Source organism: Podarcis pityusensis (assembly GCF_964106645.2).
Source record: "Podarcis pityusensis genome assembly, chromosome: 6".
NCBI classification, from domain to species: Eukaryota; Metazoa; Chordata; class Lepidosauria; order Squamata; family Lacertidae; genus Podarcis; species Podarcis pityusensis.
Window position 1 is genome coordinate 32,359,912 of NC_138030.1, and position 21,763 is coordinate 32,381,674.

General features: G+C 45.9%; 1 protein-coding gene across 2 annotated transcripts; it reads right to left on the bottom strand.

Moving 5' to 3' along the window:
- Nucleotides 1-1,293: 1,293 nt before the first annotated feature.
- ELF3 (E74 like ETS transcription factor 3) lies at nt 1,294-21,688 on the bottom strand. 2 transcript variants are annotated; one of them, XM_081009882.1, is made up of 9 exons: nt 19,721-21,688; nt 7,991-8,161; nt 6,412-6,633; nt 5,754-5,843; nt 5,516-5,638; nt 5,164-5,256; nt 4,159-4,269; nt 3,414-3,609; nt 1,294-2,441 (listed from the first exon to the last, which is right to left on the bottom strand). In XM_081009882.1, exons 1-9 carry the CDS (start codon nt 19,767-19,769, stop codon nt 2,330-2,332), a joined length of 1,167 nt encoding a protein of 388 aa, XP_080866008.1. In that variant the 5' UTR covers nt 19,770-21,688; the 3' UTR covers nt 1,294-2,329. The 2 variants fall into 2 exon arrangements, with proteins under 2 accessions (XP_080866008.1, XP_080866009.1); XM_081009883.1 differs by lacking the exon at nt 19,721-21,688 and adding an exon at nt 9,582-9,720.
- Between the last annotated feature and the right edge of the window lie 75 nt (nt 21,689-21,763).

The window sequence follows — 21,763 nt, forward strand, 5'->3', positions numbered from 1 at the left end:
CCCCCCCCAACCTTTACATTACAAAGAAAGCCTTAAGTGTTTTGAATTCATGGCTGGCATTGACAAGGCTACTTACTCATGGGGGGAGGGGAGGATAAACCGGGTAGTATCTATTCATGCCTCATTGATTCAACTCTTTACCTCCTCCCTCGATTATGAACAAAATGGGCCCTACAGTTGTTTGTCTGGAGAAACCCATGAAACTGGAATAATGACTCTTCATATCTTAAGTCCCTAAAACACAAATAGTGGTAATTGTGTGCGCCTGAGTCATAAAATAAATTGGGTGGTTGTGTGTTTCTGAGTCACGAGGGATGTTTTCTGAATGCTTAGCAGTGGACATGGTATTGTGCAGTTTCTGAGGTGGTATTTGCATATCGGGACGGTGTGTGTGTGTGTGTGTGTGTGTGTGTGGTGTAAATAACATCTGTGTAGAGAACTTTGAAGACTGATGAGGCAAATAGAAAACTGCTGTTTGTTTAGACATGGGAAACTCAGTCCCTCTAACCTCTCTCAGAGAATTTGGGTGTTCAAAGAGCACAAATGTGTGTGTGGCAGTGGAAGACTGGATGCCTAGAGGATGGCACAAACTTGCAAGGAGAGATGAGATGATAAAGCAGACAGAACCTTCCTCTACCCAACAGCCAAAATATGGTAGGTTGAACGGCTTTTGAGAGAGGAATATTATTGCAACAGGGATTTTCAGCATGCAATGTATGTGCAATATAATTGACCTGTGTCTCCCTCCATTCAGTGATTTACCTTACATAAAAGGATCTTTGAGTGCTCACTGCTGTGCTGTGTTTTCTAGAGACCAGAGAGCAACTGTGGATTGTGGTAGCAGAGGAAGGACATCTGTTGCCTTCATGTCTTACTGCTGGAATTTATGGTCCTTTGGTCTGATTAACAGGACTTTTCATGTGTATTATTTCCTTACTGAACAAAGTAGGATAGGAATGGATTAAAGTTAACATTCTCTTGCACCTCTTGAAAATGGATGGGAAAACTGTGGCCTGCCAGATTTTGTGAGACTTCAACTTCCATTAGCCCCAGCCAGCATGGCCAAAGGTCAGGAATGGTGGGGATTTTAGTCCAGAAACATCTAGAGGGCTCCAGGTTTCCCCATCTTTGATCAGAGAGCTAGGAACGTCTTTCAATGAGGGACATGTTTCTATGATGTGAACATGAGAGACACATGCTGGATAGAAGAAAAGGGTATCCCTCTCTATCCAAGCCTGATGAACATCTATTCTCTTCCCTTAAGAACATTTGTCAATATGCAGCACACAGAGATTAAAAACCAACAAACAATGATTTATTGGTTAATTATTATTAAAAAGCAGGAGGCCTGTACATCACGCAGGGCTCTCCTGGAGTCACTGAGCGAGTACAACACCCTACGAACACTTTGATTTCAAAATAAAAGATTTCCTTTTTCGTTCAGCCCAGCTGAATATTAGCAACAACAATCATCAGTTCTGAAAATGCCCAGTGCTTCCTGATACAATCACACAACTTTAGTTATGAAAAAAATAGATATCTATGTACATTATATAAACACACTTACATATATCACATAAATTAAGAGTGAAAAGATGCAATTCATAGGGAAGGCTGCTGTGCTTTCTGGGAAGAAGACCCCCCCCCCAATAATGTTTTGACTGGGGAAGAGCCAATGAAGAGGCTCCTGAACTCTGCCTTCCAAAGCAATGTGAAATCCATAATTATTGGAGTCCTACATTCAAAGACTGACCAGCTAAGTTCTGCCTGTTAAATAGGAACATTAGCCACCAACTAGTCTGCATCTGGGTGGGAAGCTTCACTTCCAATTACTACTCCAAACTGGGTATCAGCATTCCCATATTCTGAAGGCACGGTGGCAAATCTTCCTTCCCTATGCACAGTTGGCCATGGCATTCTCTGTGAATCAGCAGACCGTTGAATGTCCTGTGAATGGCCTCCTGGGACAAAGCAAATTGCCGAGAACACCCAGTTCCTTCTGCCTTGATGAGCCCTGTGCGGTGCAGCAGACAGCCAAAGGCGTTGTAATCCTATCCAGAGCCAAGATGTCAGCCAGAGTCCAATTGCAACAAAGTAATAATGGTTCACAATAACCTACTTGAGCCAAAATATCAGCTGTAATTACCTGAGCTCCCAGCTAGGAGCCAGAACACACACTTTGCCCCATAGAAGGGCTGGAGTCTAACACACACTGCTGGAGATAGCAGTTTAAGGGGCTCAGAGCCCACGTCAGTGCATACTGTGCTCAGAGATGCTCCTCTGAGCAAGGATGGGCCATGTCCAAGTCCGTGTGTGGCTCTTGCAGCTCTTAGCTCCTGTCTTGAACCTCTTCCTCCTTCCACCCACTGGAGTTCTTCCCAAATTTGTACACCAGTCGCCGGCCATCCACTCGTTCGAGGATCTCCCGCTTGTAGTAATACCTGAAGGAAGGAAGGAAGGACAGTGTTAGGGCTACATTTAAAAAAAAAGTAAAAATAAAAAAGCAGTCCTAGGAGAAACAAAGAGGACTAGGAACGCATTATGGTACAGTAGTTGCTACAAGAAGGGTGGAATAACATAGTACACAATCAAATATGAGATTGCCTTGAACACAGAGCTCCAAGCTGACTCCCATCACAGCCCAGTGACATAGGAGGTTGTGACTTATTCATAGCTGACCAACAAAGCTTTGGAGCAGAGTGAGGAGTTAGACGCAAGGTTTCTGTCATCCAAATCAAAACACTCTTTTTGTGCTCTCTTGTGCTCCCTGCCCCGTAGTGCCTGGGGCTCCCTCCCAAATCTTCTTCATGGTCCCACTTCTCTCTTCTTCAAACCCATCCTCAGAGCCCACTTTGTGTGAAGCAGTTTGGGGTTAAACTTGTTTCCTGCTACCAAGGAACCTTTCTGCAGCCAGTGATGGAATTGATGAGAGTTGTAGTCCAAAACATCTGGAGGTCATCAGGCTGGCCAAGGCCGGCCTCCAGCAACTGCATTTGCTCATGTTTCCACCCCTTGCTACCCCTGTGTCCATTTGCTCCCCTTGATCTCTCTAGCTCTGATTTTCCTCAACACCAGAATTGCTTCTGGAGACTATAGTGCTACCTTCTTTGCTGTCCTTTCAATGTCAGCCAGAGATCATAGTATTCCTCCAGACCTCTTTAGACATCGTTTCAGCCCCGCTATCTGTTTTAATTTGATTTTAATTGTTTTTGTATTTCCATGAAAAACTGCCATGGGATGAGGAGGAGGAGGTTGATTGAAGGGTGGTTTTAAAATACCCACAAATCAAGGATAGGCCCATCTCCCATCAGCCCTTGTCCATTGGCCATGCTGGCTGGGGCTGTTGAGAGCTGGCAACCATATCAGAAAAGCTTCAGGTTCTCCACTCCAGACTGAAATGCACAAGTACATACCTCATGGCTCTGCTCAGCTTCTCATAGGTCATGCTGCTGTTCTTTTTCTTTTGCCCCCAGAGCTGAGCCACCGCCTCAGAGCGCAGGAACTTGAAGATGCCTTCTCGTCGGTCTTCCCACTTCAACAACCCCTCATTCATCTCTGGGTGAATTAGGATGTCCCGGATGAATTCCCATAGGTGGATCCCTCTTGGAGCTGGTCATGAAAAAAGAGAGCAGGGAGGTCATATTATTCAAACTATCTGGAGGAACAGAACAGTCCCTAGCCTTTGAGGCCAACTGATTGCCAAACCAGGGCATAAATCAGTTTACGTGGCAACGTCATGGCACCAGAAACTTGGCTGTCCCTTTGAGAAGGCTGCACACCTCCCAAGGAGGCAGAATATTTGGCCAATAGCAGAGCTGGAGTCACTCAGCCCTGCATCTGAGGAACTGTTATGAAGGGGGACATTTCAGTATGCATGAAGTTGATAAGCTGTATGACCCCTGTCCCTACTCAGGAGGAATAAAGGCCATTGGTTTGCAAGCAGCCTCTCTGACTGTTCTAATGGATTAGGTGCGAGGATCCTTGCCATGGAGCTGTCTTGTCAAGTGGTTACACAGCACAGCAAGACATTTGTATGCTCCTTCAGTGCCCTTAATCTGTGTGGTGGTGCAGAAGGTGTTGGGGGCAAAACACTTGGATTGCATGCAATAGCAAAATATCCCTGAACTGTCCCTGCCCAAGTGTGAGAGATTCACTTACAGTGTTTGCTTTTCTTGGTCTCCAGGCAGTCTCTGCTGTCCTTGCTGACCTTCCTGGGCCGTCCCCTTTTCCGCTTCTTGAGATCTTCTTTCTTATATTCTGCGTAGTCACCTGTAGAAAAGGGGAGGAGGAGGACATGCTTAGCCTTATCCCCCAGAGGGCCTGAAGTGAGATTAAACAGGAAGACAGGAAACTGCCTTATACTGAGTCAGTATGTTGGTCCATCTGGTTCAGTATCTACACTGCCTGGCACCAGCTCTCCAGATATTCAGACAGGACATTTTTCCAAGCTCTACCTAGATAGCCAGGGACGGACCTGGAACCTTCTTCCTTCAAAGCAGTTGTTCTACCACTAAGCTTCTTCTAGATTGAAAGACCACAATCCTTAAACTGGGATCTCTCAGCACCCACCTTAAAAGGGGGTGTAGCACTTGAGAGGCAGAATTTCTAACAATGGATAAAATCAGCTCTCTCTCTGAATGATACAAACCTGCAGTTCAAAACTGGGCTCTAACCATTTCTGCCTACAGAAGTGTTTATATCCCAGTTCTGTTGTAGTGATTGATTTCAGTTTACCCGGCTTTAGCATTAAAAAGCCACTTGGGGGGGGGCCTTTTTGGCTGAACGGCAATGTATAAATGCTTCAGATAAATACATTTTTTTTGCAGTTAAGCTGTGTCAGATCTACTCTGATTAATCTCCAAATTTGTCCCTTCTTTTGCAGTCAGGATTTTTTTTTTTTTTAAACCCAATACTATCCTTGCCAAGCTCAGTATGCTACACACTCTCATTTCCCCTTTCAACACGAACTGTGCCCTACATCTCTCCACTGTTGTTTATGGTGAGTCAGTAATCTTTGTCTTCCATCTAACTAGTTTGCCTTTGACAATGCAAGCTGCTCTGTTGGTGCAGATACTAAGGCAAATGTGTGCACAAACACAAACAAACTTGTATTTTCCTAAAATCCAGATCAATTATCCATTGATAATCCCCTCTATATCTTACCATCAGAAAAGTGGCAGTGCTTCATGTCTATGGGGTCGAGATCTAGGTCACTTCCACCGGAGTCCTGAGACTGAGGGCTCTGAGACATCGTCCCTGAGAAAGGAGAAGAATGGAAGGTCAGCTTCTTCTAAGAGCCCTGAAGTCACCAATGTTCTAACTGTAATTGTGGGATTCAGCAAGTACCCTCTATGAGCACCCATTGGAATCTGAGAAAATATTAGGCCACTTTCATGCCATTCCATTTAAAGTATTATAATACCACTTTAAGCAGCCCTGGCTTCCCACAAAGAATTATGGGAGCTGTAGTTTGTTACAGGTGCCAAGACAGAATTGGGGGAGGGAGGATCCATACCTGCTAGAGAAGCTGAGCTGTCTGGTGACATGGCCCCAGAGATGTAGCCAAGGTCGGACTGGGAGAAGATGTTTGCTAACTTCATCTCTTCCAGGTAATCCTGATTGTAGGAATTTCCCAGTTCTAGGAACAAATAAAGGGAGAAGTTGAGGGTTAAATGTGTACACACACATACAGGGAGAGAGACCATAGGCAATTAACCACAAAGCAGAGCAAGCAAATACATTTTTTCCCTCACCTAATGGGCTAGAGTCCAGAAGGGCCTCTTGAGAGACATCTTCGCTCCTTAGCACAGACATGATCCAGCCAAGTTCATCCGGGACAGATGCTACAAGTGAGGGAGAAAAGTACATTCTTTGTGAATAACAAGACCAAGCGCTACTCTGTACTGCCCCTGCTTTCTTCCTTGATTCAGGAACAAGCTAAAAGATTCTCAGCCCTTGGTATTGGGGGCTAAATGGTGGCACTGATTTACAGACGACTGGGACCAGAAATATGGGAGTGCCCCTCCTGGTCAAGAGGGACCATTGGGTCATGGGATGCTGCCTAGATAGAGCTGCCACTCTTTTTCACAGGTCCTGCTCTTTCGGTTTGAGAAACAGCTGGACACACAGTAACTTAGCAAGCAGAGATTTTGCTGGCATGAGGATAAAGCCATTGCAAAAGCTTGCCATTTGTAAACATGGTGTGGCTGGTGTGAAAAGGCCCAAGCGTGGGGCCAGTAACACGAGATTGCAACCCTTTTGCTGTGCATCATGACTTTGCACCAGCGCCTGTTTTTCTGAAAGCCTCTCCGCTTGAGCCAACCACTGTGAGCTGATATGGTTCTAGCCTTGGGGCCCAAATGCAATTCCCTCAAGTCCTTCTGCATCAAAGGAAGGGCACCCTGCACTTACTGATTTCGTGCAGGCGGTCGTAGAGCTCATCGCCAAGGGGCCCGAAGATGAGTCCCAGCTGGTCCCGCGTATATTGGCAAAGTGTGTAGCCATCCATATTGCAGCAGGAGAAGTCAATGGCACTGGCATCGTACTTGTTTTTCTCCACATGGTAGCTGATCCACTCCAGCACTTGAGCCCTGCTCCAGCAGTGTGGCATCTCGCCATACCATGTCGGCTTGCCTGCAGAGAGGTGGGGAGGGAAGGAGAGAAGGGGCTCAGTGGGGCAGGCACCACATGGGATTCTGCTCGGCCAAGTCAGCCTCTGGAACACTCTTGCTGGCTGAGCTGCACAGGGTGTGGCCAGTTCACTTACGCACAGCGTTTATCTCGCTTAGTCACTGTGGTTGGGTTAACATGCACACCTGTCACCTGTTCCCTTATCTCTGGGCAGGCCCCTCCCCACTGGGGTGAGGTCATTTAGGACACCAGTTCTCCGCTCCCAGCTCAAGCAGCCACAACTTCATTAGAATATCGTACTGTATGTAGCCAAGAACAGCAATGCATGCAGAGCTATTTTATGCCCCAGCGGCCATTCCCTTGCAAAATGGCCACCCTTTGTAGCTTTTCACAGTCCCCTGAGTTTCACGTAGTGCACCTTGTATAAAACTACTCAGCTCTACTTCTCTACAAGGATTTAACTCAGCCTCTTATCTTCTGCAGGGTCTAATCTTTAAATAAGGTGAGTGGCAGTGTTATATGGCACAGTTCAATTGCTCAAAGCACTTCATGTAAATCAGAGGTAAGGACCCTGATACCCCCCCCCCCAGATGCTGTTGGGACTCCAGCTCTTATCAGTTTCAGCCAGTATGCCCAATGGCCAGGGATGATGGGAGTCCAGCAACAGCAGGAGGGCCACAGAGCCCCCACTGCCATGTGCATCCACCCAGCATTGGTGAAGGGCAGGGGTAGACAACATGATGCCCTCCAAGTGTTGTTGGACTACAATTCCCATCAGCCCCAGCCAGCATGGCCAATGGCCAGGGTTGATGGGAGTTGGGGTTTTGTCCAACTATGTTTTATGGGAGTAAACCCACTGAAATGAATGGACCTAGGTTAGTCATACCTGTTAATTTCAACGAGTCTACTTTAAGTTTAACTAATACTGGAGACATCTTATGGGGGCACCCCCCATCGCCCCATAGATATCAGGGGTTCAACCTATATAAGTGGGGGTGAGATCACACTGGAAGGAGTCTCCAACCTCTACGCCAGTAGGCTTGCTGATAGACAATACTTGTCCTGCTGCTGTAGGAAGCAGAGCCCTCAGAGATCACAGAACTGTAGAACTGGAAAGGACTCCAATGGCCATCTAGTCCAACCCCTTGCAATGCTGGGATCTCAACTACAGCACACATGACAGGTGGTCATCCAACATCTGCTTAAAAACCTCCAAGGAAGGAGAGTCCACCACCTCTTGTGGGAGATTGCTCCACTGTCAAAGAAGCTCTTACTGTCAGAAAGTTATTCCTGATGTCTCCATTGTTCCCTCTATATATTTTGTACCCGCATCTTGCAGCAATAAGCTGTGGACACCTACCTGTTGTCTCTGTGGCCATCTGGGTGTTAGACAAAGTGAGAGAAAGGTTATCATCATCTCCAAGGTGGGTCAGTAGGTCTGGGTCGGGTGGTGCTTCTTCTGGCTGGTACATGGCGCTGAAGTAGTTTGAGATGAGATTGCTGATTTCACAGGATCCTGCCATGGGATTTTCTGCCAGAAGATTGGAGTTGTTAGACTTGGGAATGGATCCAGCCGGCTCCACCAGCCCCATTCCCCCATGAGCTTGCTTTGATCAAACACGGCCTTTCCCTCCACCCCTCCAGTACACCTAGTTCCCAGCATACTGCTGCTCCTTCATATTCTCAACCTGTCCTTCAAGCCCCTTGTGATTGGGATCTGTCCAAGATTCATGAATATCTGAGCCAGGATCCCAAAGTACAAAGCCACTGATTTCTAACCAAGGAATTCCCACAATAGAATAGCATTTATTGTGTAGGTCCATGGACCGCAGCGGAAGAATTCCCACAACAAATCAAGGTACGCTTCTAGTTCATTTTATCGTTCATTTTATTTATTTACGTTTAAATATCATTTTCCCACTGCCCACTGTTAAGATTTTGGCTTGAAATAAAAAGGAACAGTCCCAACAACTTTGCTTTGGCAGGGAAATTACATCTCCCCCAAACTTGGCCGATACAGCAACGGACAAAGAGACAAGAAACAGAGATTTCATGCTTATTACTTTCACAAAGGTCCCCTGCCCATCAACCTTTAATCAGCTCTGGGACTCACTAACACCTCCAAGAAGCCCATTTTTTAAATTTGTTTTTTGCCTTCTCTTTCCAGGCTCAGGCTGGAGCCATAAAGTCAATGTTGACTCTCAGGCTACTTCTGAAGCTTCCAGCTCCTGCTATTGCATTGTGTGTCCAAGAAGTCCCTCTGCCCTTCACCAGCCCCCACTCGATGCTCCAGGCTATTGGAGAGAAAGCTCTGTTGGCTCTGTGAAAACAGCCTGTTCTGAATCATGAGAGCCTCACCTTACACGCTCATCCATTTATCACTCATCCCTGCCAATCCCTAATGTCTCTCCCTCCCCTCCTCATCATGGCCATAGATTGTAAGTCCTCTGAGCAGGATAGGGATCCCATCAGATCTGCGAGCCACACAGCAAAGTTGGAGGTATGCAACTAGTAAATTACAGTAGAAAACCGGGCAAGTCAGCCCAGACTCAGCATGTTTTTCCTTTTCTTTTGCCAGATAACTACAAACTGCCCAAAGGACGGGCACTGGAGGCAAACGTTTTTCGCTTTTCCAAGGCTTCAAAAAGCATAATAATTCCTTGGCTGGTCCTGACCAAGAAATCCATCTGGTCCACATTCTGTTTCCAGTGATGGTCGGTCAGGTGCGTTTGGAAGCTCATAAGCAGAGAGTGAAGGTGACTGGCATCCTATTTTTTAGTCTCCATCAGTAACTTGGCGGTAGGGGCTGCTTGTTTTTTTGGCAGCAACTTGATCAGCTAAGAAAGTGCACCACAGCAGCATCCTTAAGGAGAACTGAGCTCAACACAGATCAGGCGCAGCAACTCCACATCCATCCTCTCCCCCTTTCACGCCCCCACCATTTTACCTACCAGGCAGGTAACTCTGACAGCAGTTAATCAATCCACACAGTAGTAAGCTCCTAAGGCAGAGTCCTGGACGCTTCAGCTCCCGCTCACCTGTGCCCAGGTATTTGTGACTCCACTCCCTGTATGGCTCAGCCCCTCCCCATGGCTGTCCCTTTTATAGGGCGTTCTTCAGTAACCTGATCTCCACCTCTAGGGGAATTCCTAGAACAGGTACTCAGCTCCCGCCCCAGGAAATTTGCATAATATGTGCCACCTGGGACTCTGCCAGCCTACCTTGACGGGAAATCTGGGCTGACAGTTTAATTATTACCAGAGAGCTGGCAGAGCTTGTGCCAGTTTCACCCAGGACGCTGTTTTTCTCCCTTTTCATATCACTAGTGTTTGTTTGCTCATCAAAGCAGATAAACCAGCCTGCTTCTCCCTCCCCTGCCAAGAATAGGCCCATATAAATGAGTCTGATGGGGGCAGTTGCCCCCTGTTGTTCCATTGGGTGAAGGTGAAGCAAGTGTCATCCGTCGGTCAGAAACGGAAAACGTTTTCATATGGCCGGCAGACTCCACACTCCTCTCTGTGACCCCCTTCAGGGCTGAGGCCAGGATTTGGCTAGGGCTTTTGATGCAACATCATCAAAGCAACAGTTCATGCTTTTGCTTCGGTGGACTTTAGTCCACGAAAGCTTCCATCACAACAAATCTCTCCTGAAGGTGCCATGGGATTTCTTTGTTGGCTGCCTACAAGAAACCAACTGCAACCCTTTCAAAGTTAGGTCACTAGGAAGGCTGTCATCCTATTTCCACCTACCTGGCGACAGACCCCTTTGAACTTAGCGGAGCTTACTTGTGAGCAAACCTGGGTAGGTTTGCACTGCAAGGCAACTGAAGTTAGCTTATATTCACCCTATTCCATTGTTTTGGGTGGCACACGACCCCCAATCCTGTCCATGTTTACGCAGAAGCAAGTGCCACTGAAGTCAAAATGACTTACTCACAAATAAACATACGTAGAATTCATTATTAAGGCTGCTTACTAAAGACATAGTATGGGCTTTCTCCTCTGAAACTAATACAAAAAGAAAGAAAGAAAGAAAGAAAGAAAGAAAGAAAGAAAGAAAGAAAGAGAAAACGGGTAGAGCTCCATAGAGGAAGACTTTGAGATACGTAGAAATTCTCAGATTTAGATACGTAGAAATACGTAGATTTAGAGGCAAAATACAGAGAGGTATCTTTGCATCCAGTGCTCTCCTACCGATTTGAGAACCGGCACACAAACAACATTAGCCACAACCTGTCATTTCTTATAAAATATATATTTCTTTATTACATTTATATACCCCCTTTTTCTTCCAAGGACCTCGAGGTGGTGTACATGGTTCTCCTCCTCCCCATTTCATTTCATCCTCACAGCAACCCGGTGAGGTAGGTTAGGCTAAGAGATGGTGACTGGCCTGAGGTCGCCTAGCATGCTTCATGGCTGAGTGGAGATTCGAACCCTGCTCTCCCAGGTCCCTGTCCAAAGCTCTGACCATTATGCCACTTTTCCCCAAACCAGCTTTGATCCGAGCAGAGAAAAAGAGTGACTGCGTTTTAAGCTTTTGCTTGATCACAAACAAAAGAGTCTTGCGGCACCTTAAAGACAGGCAGATTTATTGTGGCATAGGCTTTTGTGACCTAGAGCCCAAGATGCCCCCTGGATACAGGGTCCCGGGGCACTCGTGGGCTTCCCAGAGGCTTCCCACTGTTGGGAACAGGACGCTGGTTTGCATGGACCTTTGTTCTGATTGAGCAAGGCTGTTATTATGATGTCAGCGCAGAAATACCAGCGTTGGGAGAGCACTGCACTGTCCTCTGCTCTGCCACTGCCCCCTTCTGTTACTGGAAGCAAGACCTGAGGGAGTTTACACAAACTGCAGTAGGGGCGTACTGCCTTACATGCCGATGTCTTCAGCAGAAGCGAGAAACTGGAAGAGAGCTGTATGGAAAGCAAAGGAACATACATCCTAGTCCAAGTGGGTTTTTCATTTTGCAACAACGCTGCTCACCCAGCCCCCCCAAAAACTTCAGCATCGCTCGCAAAAAACCATTCATTGTCTCACCAAATTCAAGGGGCCTCCTCCTTTCTGTACACAGCCCTGCCTTGCAGGTGTGTATCGAGGTGGGATTACTGTGCAGAGATTGTAATGAGCTAGGCAGATCTCTCTTTCTCCCCTTTTCTAATTGCAGGATGGTTGCTGGTGCTTCCAGGTGGGTGAGCTGCTTATTCACAGCAGCTAGCAGCTTCGTGGAAACCTTAAGCGGGCCACCAACCTGCCTAGCTGGCTCAGCCACAGGCAACGGGCGCGTCATGCCTCATTGACGTCAACCTCTAGTACAAAGGCATTTCTGAGAAGGTTGCCAGGCACAGGGTTTGCCCCAGTACTCTCACGCCACTTCGGGACGGGGGGAGTTGGGCAATTTGGGACTCTGGACTGGTCCTGTAGTGGCCCTTTAGATGGCAATTGGTATTACTTCACCAACTTCGAAAGGGGGTGAGCCAGCCCTGCTGCATTTGTGAGGGGCTCCAGGTCATTCTGCTGGGCTCTGGACATCTGCCCCCAAAGTCCTGGTCAGATGCCACCATTGCTTAGGAGGCACCAGTTCAGGATGGCTCACTCTCCCACCTGACTCCAGCATTTCCCCTGACAAAATAGCTCTTTGTGCAGGACCTGCTCTGTGCTTTTATGACTAAGACGCAGTTCTTTGGGACTGGCAATATTTCTTCTGTCTGTGCCAAGACAGCATTATTACACCTAGGACCTTAGAGTGAAGGGTGAGTAAATAAACGACAACAACAAGGGCAAAGAATTAATACATAAGTCCCATGCACACACCCATTTCCCCCTAGTGGAGCTCCTGAACCTCTTTGGCAGCTGCACAGAAGGCAGAAATTCAGCAGGTCCAGCTTCTCAAGGGATGCTGATGGCAGAATGGAGAAAGCTTCACCTACTGATTTTCTGTGGGTCATGTGGTTGCTATTAAGTCACAGGAGCCATTGGGGGTGGGTCCCTCTCAGCAGCCCAGCCTAGAGTCTTTGTAATATCTTTTCTCTGTAATTTCTTGTTTGTTCCTGTAATTTGCAAATGTCCCAAAGACCAAACATTGACCTTGGTGTGGTGAGAGAAAGGAGGACAAAGAAGCTGAAAGAAGGCACAGGCTCCATTCCTAAACACATTAACTGTGCCTTGGAGTTCAATAGAGCTTACTCCCAACTGAGTCTACAATCCTACACACAAATGCCTGCCTGAGAGCCCAACCCACTGAAGTCAATGGGACTTACTTTTGACTAGAGGATGGCACTATTATTTCCAAATTCCACTTGTTTTCACTGTAGCCAATCACTAAGTAAATATGCTTAGGATCATAGTCCTATTAAGGCTTATCTCAGAGGTTTTCTCATGGCTTAGTCAGGCTTATCCCAATGGTTTTACCATGGGGAAATTATTCCTGAACAATTGCAGCTAATCAGGCAGGCTCAGAAAAGAAGGGTGTGTGTGGCTGTCAGCTTAAGGTGCTGGGACACCACTTTAAGCAATCACGGCTTCCCCTAAATCAGGGGTGGCCAACTCCCAAACGACTGTGATCTAGTCACAGGGAGGAGGAAAGCCCCATTTTTAAGGGGTCCAGGTCACAGTTGTGAAGGGTGACACTGTGAGTTGTTGGGAGATTCCCATTTCCCTCCCAGAGCTACAATTCCCAAAGTGGTTTGACAGTCAATTCCTCTTCACAGGGAGCTCTGGGAATTGTAGTTCTAGGAGAGGCATAGGGTGCTTCTAAGAACACTCAGCACCACAGTTCCCAGAATTCTCTGGGGGAAGCCATGACTATTTATAGTGGTATCATAGCACCTTAAATGTATGGTGCGAATGGGGCCTGGGTCTACGACACCCAGGACCAAGGTTTCCTTGAAAGAATTAACCCATGATTTTCAAATGGCAGGACTAGTTCGGGTTTTAGATTCACATGATTTTTGAAATGAGGCAGAAAATAATGAATAATCAATATTAATCATTTTAACTTAATCTTTTAAGTTTTGCACAACAGGAATTACATTGATAATGTAAACTTAATTATGAAGTATCTACTTGTACAATAGACTATTTTTTACAGGACATAGTTTTGACAGGACTCATGTACCTTAAGAAAAAACATTTTTATGCAGGGTTGCTGGATGTGAATTTAACAGTCCCTGCGAGAGTGCTTTCCATACCTCGGTGGCTGAGCACATGATCCAAAAATTCCAGCTGGACAACTCCAGGACCCTGAAGAAATGCAACCAGTGATTCTCCAGTGATGGATCAGATCTATCTTTTGATGAGCAGGGAGGGAGCAATAGCCCTCTTCCTGAGGTGATCTGCAAGGGGCAGCTGGGGCAGCAGCTGCATGTGCCTCTGTGCATGTATGTCCTAAGATGGAGGGCACAAAGAGAAGGGGACGATGGAGGACGAGATGGTTGGACAGTGTTCTTGAAGCTACCAGCATGAGTTTGACCAAACTGCAGGAGGCAATGGAAGACAGGAGTGCCTGGCGTGCTCTGGTCCATGGGGTCACAAAGAGTCGGACACAACTAAACAACAACAACAAAAACCCACCAGCCACTTCTGGTTCCTTCCAGGTGTGAAGGACTTAATGGAACCATAAACATCCAGGGGGTTGACCACAGTCTGAGCTTCGTCAATTACTTACCCAAAGAAGAAATGCCCTCCCTCTTGAGAACCCAGTTTGCTGAGGAAACAGGTGCTCCATTCAAAGCAAACTTAGACATGACTGTCCTCTAGTGGCCAGTATAGATTGCAAGAGACCATGTTCCCTTTATGCACAAACTAAACTTGTAAAAAAGAGAGAGAGAGAGTGAAAATAAATTGCAAATGACAACTGTCCTGTACTTGGTGATGGTGATCAGATTGCCACTGTAACAGATACTGATATTTCTATTGAGAATAAGAGTAGTGAGGAACAGGGAAGAAATACCAGCAGCATGCACAAATTTACTCCCTGGAAACTCTAGCTATGCCTATTGCTTATTGCATTACATCCACTGTAAGTAATTATTTCATTATCGTATTACATCCACTGCTCTGCTTTCTTTTGCCCACCACTGGCAAGGTATCCTATGAGGGGATGTAGACAGAAAAAAGTTCCCCACTCCTGCATCTCTACCCAATGCTTAAAGAGCTTCAACACACATCAGTCCTGGCCACATCTGTGGGCAGGAGCTCTGTGGCCCTGTTTCCTTGACATTCTGCAAAATCACTACTGGGAGGGAGAGAGATAGGGCACTTCTCACTGTGCCTTTGAGTAAGAAATAACATGTGGAGAGCCAGGCCCCCCAAAGAAACCTGGAGGGAATTACTGCTTTCAGTGGTGTATTTCAACTCCATAAGACTGCAGACTTTACATTTCCATTATTTTGGAACTATGGATAGCAACACTAGATAGGAAACCTAAGCTGAAGGTCCTCCCCTTACAACGTGACAGCTCTTCTCTGCTGTGGATGGCACAGAACCATAGAATTGTAGTGTTGGAAGGGCCCACGAGGGTCATCTAGTCCAACCCCCTGCAATGCAGGAATCTTTTGCCCAACGTGGGGCTTGAACCCACAACCCTGAGATTAAGAGTCCCATGCGCTACTGACTATACTAGCTATCCAGGGGCACGAAGGATACTCCTTTCACCTGGGTGACCAGATGGCACCAACATGTAGAACAAGGGGAGATCTGTAACACGCAGAAGCTGGAAGGGCCTCTGTAACTTGCATTTTTATCCAATAAAGCATGTGTCTACGGGGCTCCCCCTCTACTCTCACTGCAACTAATCGTAGCTGCAGGGGTGCATCAGGGGGGGTGTGCATACCCCCCCGAAGTAGTTATCCCCCATCATCTTTATGCCCCTGGGCTTACCTGAAGGGAAGGCACTTTTCACATGCAAATCATAACATAGTCATAATCTGGGAATTAAAATAAGGTTCCAATCCTATGCATGCTTACTTGAAGGTTAACTCCATCCAAATCAATAGGTCTAACTTCAGAGAAAATGTTTTAAGATGGGAGTGTTAAAATGAAACAAATCATTAGTTCTCTTTCAGAAGTCTAACATGTGGGACAATGCTGGCAACACATCCTGAATTTCACTTTGCTCCTTCTATGCACCCCAGGAGGCTCACAGCCCATCTACTGCCACCCAATGGCTATGTGGCCTATTCTATGGGGGGGAGAAATGTTGCAGTTGCCTAGCAACCACGTTCTACTTTTGCAGGGATTGCCGACGAGGTGCCCTTTGGTTGTTGTTGGACCCCATCTCCCATCAGCCCCAGCCAGCATGAACAATGGTGAGGGGATGATGGGAGTTGTAGTCCAATGATAACTTGAGGGCACGATTGCTTCCGAGTCATTTGGTATTATTTGTTGTATGGTGGGATCTATGGAGCAACCCTTGTGGCACAAATTATCCAGCAGTCATCATAGACCCCTTCATGCTCCACTGTGGCCTTGGGCTCTTATTTGTGGCACTAAAGTATTGTTGACAAGCCTGACAACAAGGCTGCTCTGCAGGGTGGCTCCAACAGATCCTATGGCTCAGTGACTCCCAAAGCATTTTGTTCAATTACATCAAAGCATTTTGTTCAATTACATCAGTCAGATTGCAGTCAAAACAAACTGTCTCTGCAGGTAGAACCTGAACGGCCAGCTCAGAAGGCACCTGATATGCCAGTGCAGATTTGGGTCATTTGTGCAAAGATTTGTTTGAGGAAAAAGGGAGTATACAGAGCAAAACCAGGGCAAGAGACTGGTCATTGCTTCCATATGCAGCGATTCCTTACAGCAGAGTTTGGTTTTGGCCCCAGTCACTCATAAGCTTTAGCTGTTTGTGTATATAGACATTTACCTCATAATCTAAATATTCATAATCTTCTAACCACTTAAGCATCCAAACAGATTGACACAATCTTTCAGACTTGCAACTGCTTACATTCATTTGGCCTGAGCTTCACAGGCTCTTAGTTCTGCTGCCACACTGCCAAAAATCTGCCCCATGTTAGCCTCCCCTGAGACTTTTCTATGCCACATACGGTATGTTTAGTAGCCAAAGAAACAATTGGTTGGTGGGCCCATATGCTCATTTTCTTGCCATGCATTTGCCACAGGTGACACATGGCTCTAAATCAGAATTGCCGTCCTGCTGATCTGATCTGTACCCTCCAAAAGCAGCCGTCATAACTTGCAAAAGTTTTACCTTGACTTAGAATCAAACTGTGGTTGGGGAAAATTGATATAAAATTCACAGATTGCATACTATTAAGAGAGAATTACATGAAAATGATGTATAGATGGTGTATCACACCAGTGAAAATGGCCAAGATGTTTAGGAAAGAAAATAAAAGATGTTGGAGATGTAAGGAAAAGGAAGGAACATTTTATCATATGTGGTGGGAATGCAAATGCATTTAAAAAATATTGGGAAATGATATACAATGAATTGAAAAAAAATATTTAAAATGAATTTTGTTAAACACCCTTAAGCCTTTTTTTATGTATCTGAAATCAAGAGCTACCAAAAGAAAAATGGACATTTTTTATGTATGCTACAACAGCGGCAAGAATTTTGATTGCACAATATTGGAAGATGGAAGAAATACCATCAAAGGACCAACGGCAAGAAAAGCTGATGAACATGGCAAGAAAAATTGATGGACTATGCAGAACTGGCAAAACTGACATATACCGGTAAGCTACGGGACAAGGATAAATGTGACTTTAAGGATGAATGGGAACCCTTTACAAAGTATCTGAAGATGCAACAAAGAGAACTGGACTCCTTGGCAGGTTTTGAATAAACATTCACAAACTTTTTATTGATAATAATCAGCTAAATAGTTTGGGGATCTATACAACTTTGTAACATGCAGAAAACAGCAGTCTCAGAGAAACCAAAGACTGGAACTGAGGGAAGTCGGGGGTGGGTGGGTTTTGTGTGGGAGGAAGGGAAGGAGGAAAAATGGGGGGGGGGGGGGACAAGGATGATATGTTTTTGGATAATATGTCTTGTTTTAATTTTGAATTTAAAAAAAAATTAAAAAGAAAAGCTGATGAACTATGCATAATTGGCTAAGCTAACAGATAAACTACGAGAGAAGGAGAAAAAGGACTTCAAAAGAGTCTGGGAACCATTTACAGTTTATTTGCCGAAACAACAGAATGGACCGGATTCACTGGCAGGATTTGAATAAATTTTCACAATTTCATTTGAGTAACAGATATTTCAGAGAAATCATTTTTTTCTTGGGGGGGGGTTTATTTTCGTGTAGCAAAAGCAGGAGACGATAAATAAAACTAAATAACTCAGCCCAGGGGAAGTTGAGGGAAGTCCAGAGGAAGGGAGGGAGAATAATTGTAAATAACATGATGAATGAGATTTGTACCAATATTTGTTATAATATTCAAAAAATATTCGAAAAGAAAGAAAAGAAAAGAAAAGAAAAGAAAAGAAAAGAAAAGAAAAGAAAAGAAAAGAAAAGAAAAGAAAAGAAAGAAACTGTGTCTAGGGACATGCTTGTGTGGTCTTGGTGTCTGCATTATGCTGGATTTCTGATGTTGACTTGCCAATGACATGGAACTGCGAGTTTTAATAATATGGGAATCTCTGGCATCTCCACTTTCTCAGGCCAAAAAAGGCTGTAAAATATTGAAAGCAATTGCTGGAATGCAATAAACGCACCATAAAAAAATATGGAGCGGGGGCCAGGCCTGCACACAGAAGGGGCAAGGTGCATTCTGGGACAGAGGGTGAGGTTTATCATTTGTGATTTCTGGAACTGCAGATTACTAGGAGAAGCAAGCAGTGCCAAGCCCCCTTCCCCAAAACATCTGCAGTGGTATTAGGCCTTTGCCATTTCAGTTTCTACATATGCCAACTGATCGCTCATCAGGAATAAGCGACACACAGAGGAAGGAAACCTCAGTCTTGAGTTACGTTAGACTTCGGGTTTGAAGCAATTTTTGCTTTGTTTTAAAAACAGAACCCTGAGATCCCCAATCAGGTACGAAAGAGCAACTCGGAAGGGAGGAAAACCCAATATTCAGTGACTGAGCACATCTCAACACATTCTTGGCCTAAGAATTTGTCTTTTGAGTACCAGCTTTCACACAGAAAGCCACTGTTGGCTTTCTCCCAAGTTCTCTCTGCTACAAATCACCCACAGAAGCACCAGGAGATTCAGATCTACCTTCTGCCCTCCCCCAGCTAGAGAAAAAGTCTCTGCCTCTCTTAAGCAATGTATCGCCACCTGCTGCACCGAATGGAAATAGCCAGGAAATTAGCCACTATGTGCTAAACCAGATGTTTTGGGACTACAATTCCCACCATCCCTGACCACTGGTCCTGCTAGCTAGGGATGATGGGAGTTGTGGTCCCAAAACATCTGGAGAGCCAAGTCTGGGGATGCCTGTGCTAAACCAACTCACTTATGAGCCATACCACTTGTTGCTCAGTCCCCATTTTAGCCACTGCTAGTCTAGGCAGAAGTAGTCCAGTAACGGACTATATATCTAACAGCAGCTTAAAGCAGCCTTTCTCAACCTGTGGGTCCCCAGATGTTGTTGAACTACAACTCCCATCACCCCTAGCTAGCAGGACCGGTGGTCAGGGATGATGGGAGTTGTAGTCCAACAACATCTGGGGACCCATAGGTTGAGAACCACTGCCTTAAAGTGACAGAACACAAGCTTTGTCTAGTCAAACATTGCACCGACCAACAAGTAAACCTCCAGGTCTCTTGCATTTTAATCTCAGAGTAATAATTGACCTGTCATAGGAAGCTGCCATATACTGAATCACACCTTTGGTCCATCTAGCTCAGCATGGTCTACACAGGACCATCAGCATTTCTCCAGGATTTCAAACAAGGGGTCTTTCCTAGCCGAACCTGGAAATGTTGAGGATTGAACTTGAGACCTTCTGCATGCAAAGCAGAGGCTCTGCCACTGAGCTATGACACTTCCCCATAACTGTGCATAGCAGTAGTGTAAGAAACCCTTTAGAAACGCTGACCCGTTGCTCACATTTACATTCAAAGGTTATGGGCCAGACTGAGTCTAGTTTCCCTTTCCTTACCCAATTGTTTGCCTGCTTCTTCACTACCGCTGTCTCTCTCTGGATCCATTTTGGCTGCCGACAGCTTCTTCTAGCAGCTCCGTCCTCCCATAGCAAAAGCAGAAGCCCCAAGAAACTAAGCTGCGTAGACACAAGAAGCCGCTCACAGGGAAAGAGCTGAAGCAGCCTTGCTCCGTTGCACAAGGAAGTAACCTTCCTGTCTGGTGCTAGCTGGCTGCGATAGCAACCGAGAGCTGCAGACAGAAGAGGAAAACCACAAGAGGCAAGTGGCCCACCCAACATGTGGTCACCGGCTAATGGTTAGGAACAGGGGCGGAGGCAGCGGCAGGGGAGAGGAGAGAGAGACAGTGCTGTGCTGCAAAGCTCAACAATAACCTGCATAACGGGAAGGCACAATCGCTTACTGCAAGAGAGAAATAGGGAGGAATGAGAGGGCATATGGGAGGAAGGGCAGAGAGATTGTGTGCGAGGCAATTTTAGGCCTCGAGTGAGGGAAGGGGGAGGGGAGAAATGCTGGAGAGGAGGGGGAATCGGGGAAGGGGCAGGTGGAAGTAGCTGAGGCTAAAGGAAGTATTAACTGTGCTGCTGAGGAGCAAGAGGGTACATTGAGAGGAAAGAAGGGGAATATGTGAGGGGGTAAGTGGTTGAGGGAGGTATAAAGAGCTGTGGAAGAGGAGGGGCACTTTTAGGCCACTGCTGTGGAGATTTCACTCAGGCCGACTGTAGCGCTGACCTATAATTCTGTGCCCCCACCGCCCTCTGTATCAACTGATAACAGCAGAACAGAATAATGGATACAGAATGGAAACCTCATTCCTCTACTGGTTTCTAGCCATCTTCTCAAAAGAGCCAAACCACACTTTTGAACTCCAGCAGCAAACCATTGCTATGGTGAGGGCCCCATGATCCGACGTCGCCAGGGTAGAAACAGAGTAAGCACATGAGCACAACATACGGTTGTATTAGCATTTCACTTGAGTGCCTGGCGCCTCAGAAGCAGCAGCAATAGTCTGGCTTCCCCCTTTCTGAACTGAGGCAACAAAATTTTACATGGAAGAGGAGCACAGCACATTAAATTAACAGAGGTAGGGTAGGACTATGGCAGCCTGCAGCCCAGTCACAAGGCGTGTGCAGTGTTGCTTCTTTCTGAGCTGCAAGTTTTAGGGACAGGACAGGAATCCACTTCTGTTGCCGCCTGAGCTGCCTGCAGGGATGCTTTTGCATCTTGCTTGTTTTTGAGAAGTATAATTATCAACAAGGAGCGTGACAGAGAATGTGGTCTGTGGTCGGAGCCTCAGATGACAAGGTATCATCATGATGTAAAAAACACACACATCGGCTTGCAAGGGTGGGAGTATGGTGGCTCTGTGGTTGGCCGCTTGCTCATGCCTTGCCTGTGCCCTTTTCTGTTTAAAAATTACACACACACGTTTGTGGGAATAGGAAAGGGTAGAGAAGGTGTGGCTGCACATCCCTGGCCTTCTCTTCGTGTTGCTGCCTTCCTTGGAAACTTGCAGGGCTCATGTACCTTAAGAAAAAACATTTTTATGCAGGGTTGCTGGATGTGAATTAGGGAATCGGGGCTGGATTTTTAAAAAAGGGAATCAATGTTTAAACTGAAATTCCTTCCTTCTTCTTCTCCCAGCTTTATTACATTCTCAAATATCTAACCCCCCCCAAGTTTTCATTTTTTTTAAAGGCGGCATATAATGGGTTGATTTCATCTTTTTAGTTACATGATAAAATAATTGTGTTTCATAAATTACCAATCTTATATGGTAGGTGTATATATGCAGATATATGCTGAACTACAATTCCCATCTGCCCCAGCTGGCATGGCCAATGGACAGGGATGATGGGAACTGTGGTCCAGCAACATCAGGAGGGTCAAAAGTTCCCCCTACACCTGCTATATAGTAATGGGTTGCAAGGATAATTTGTTCCAAGTACTGGAAGGGAACAGAGATACTCAAAACAGGAACACGAGAAAGTAGGTTGCATGAATAATAACAGTAGATAAACTCATACCCTTTTTAAAGAACT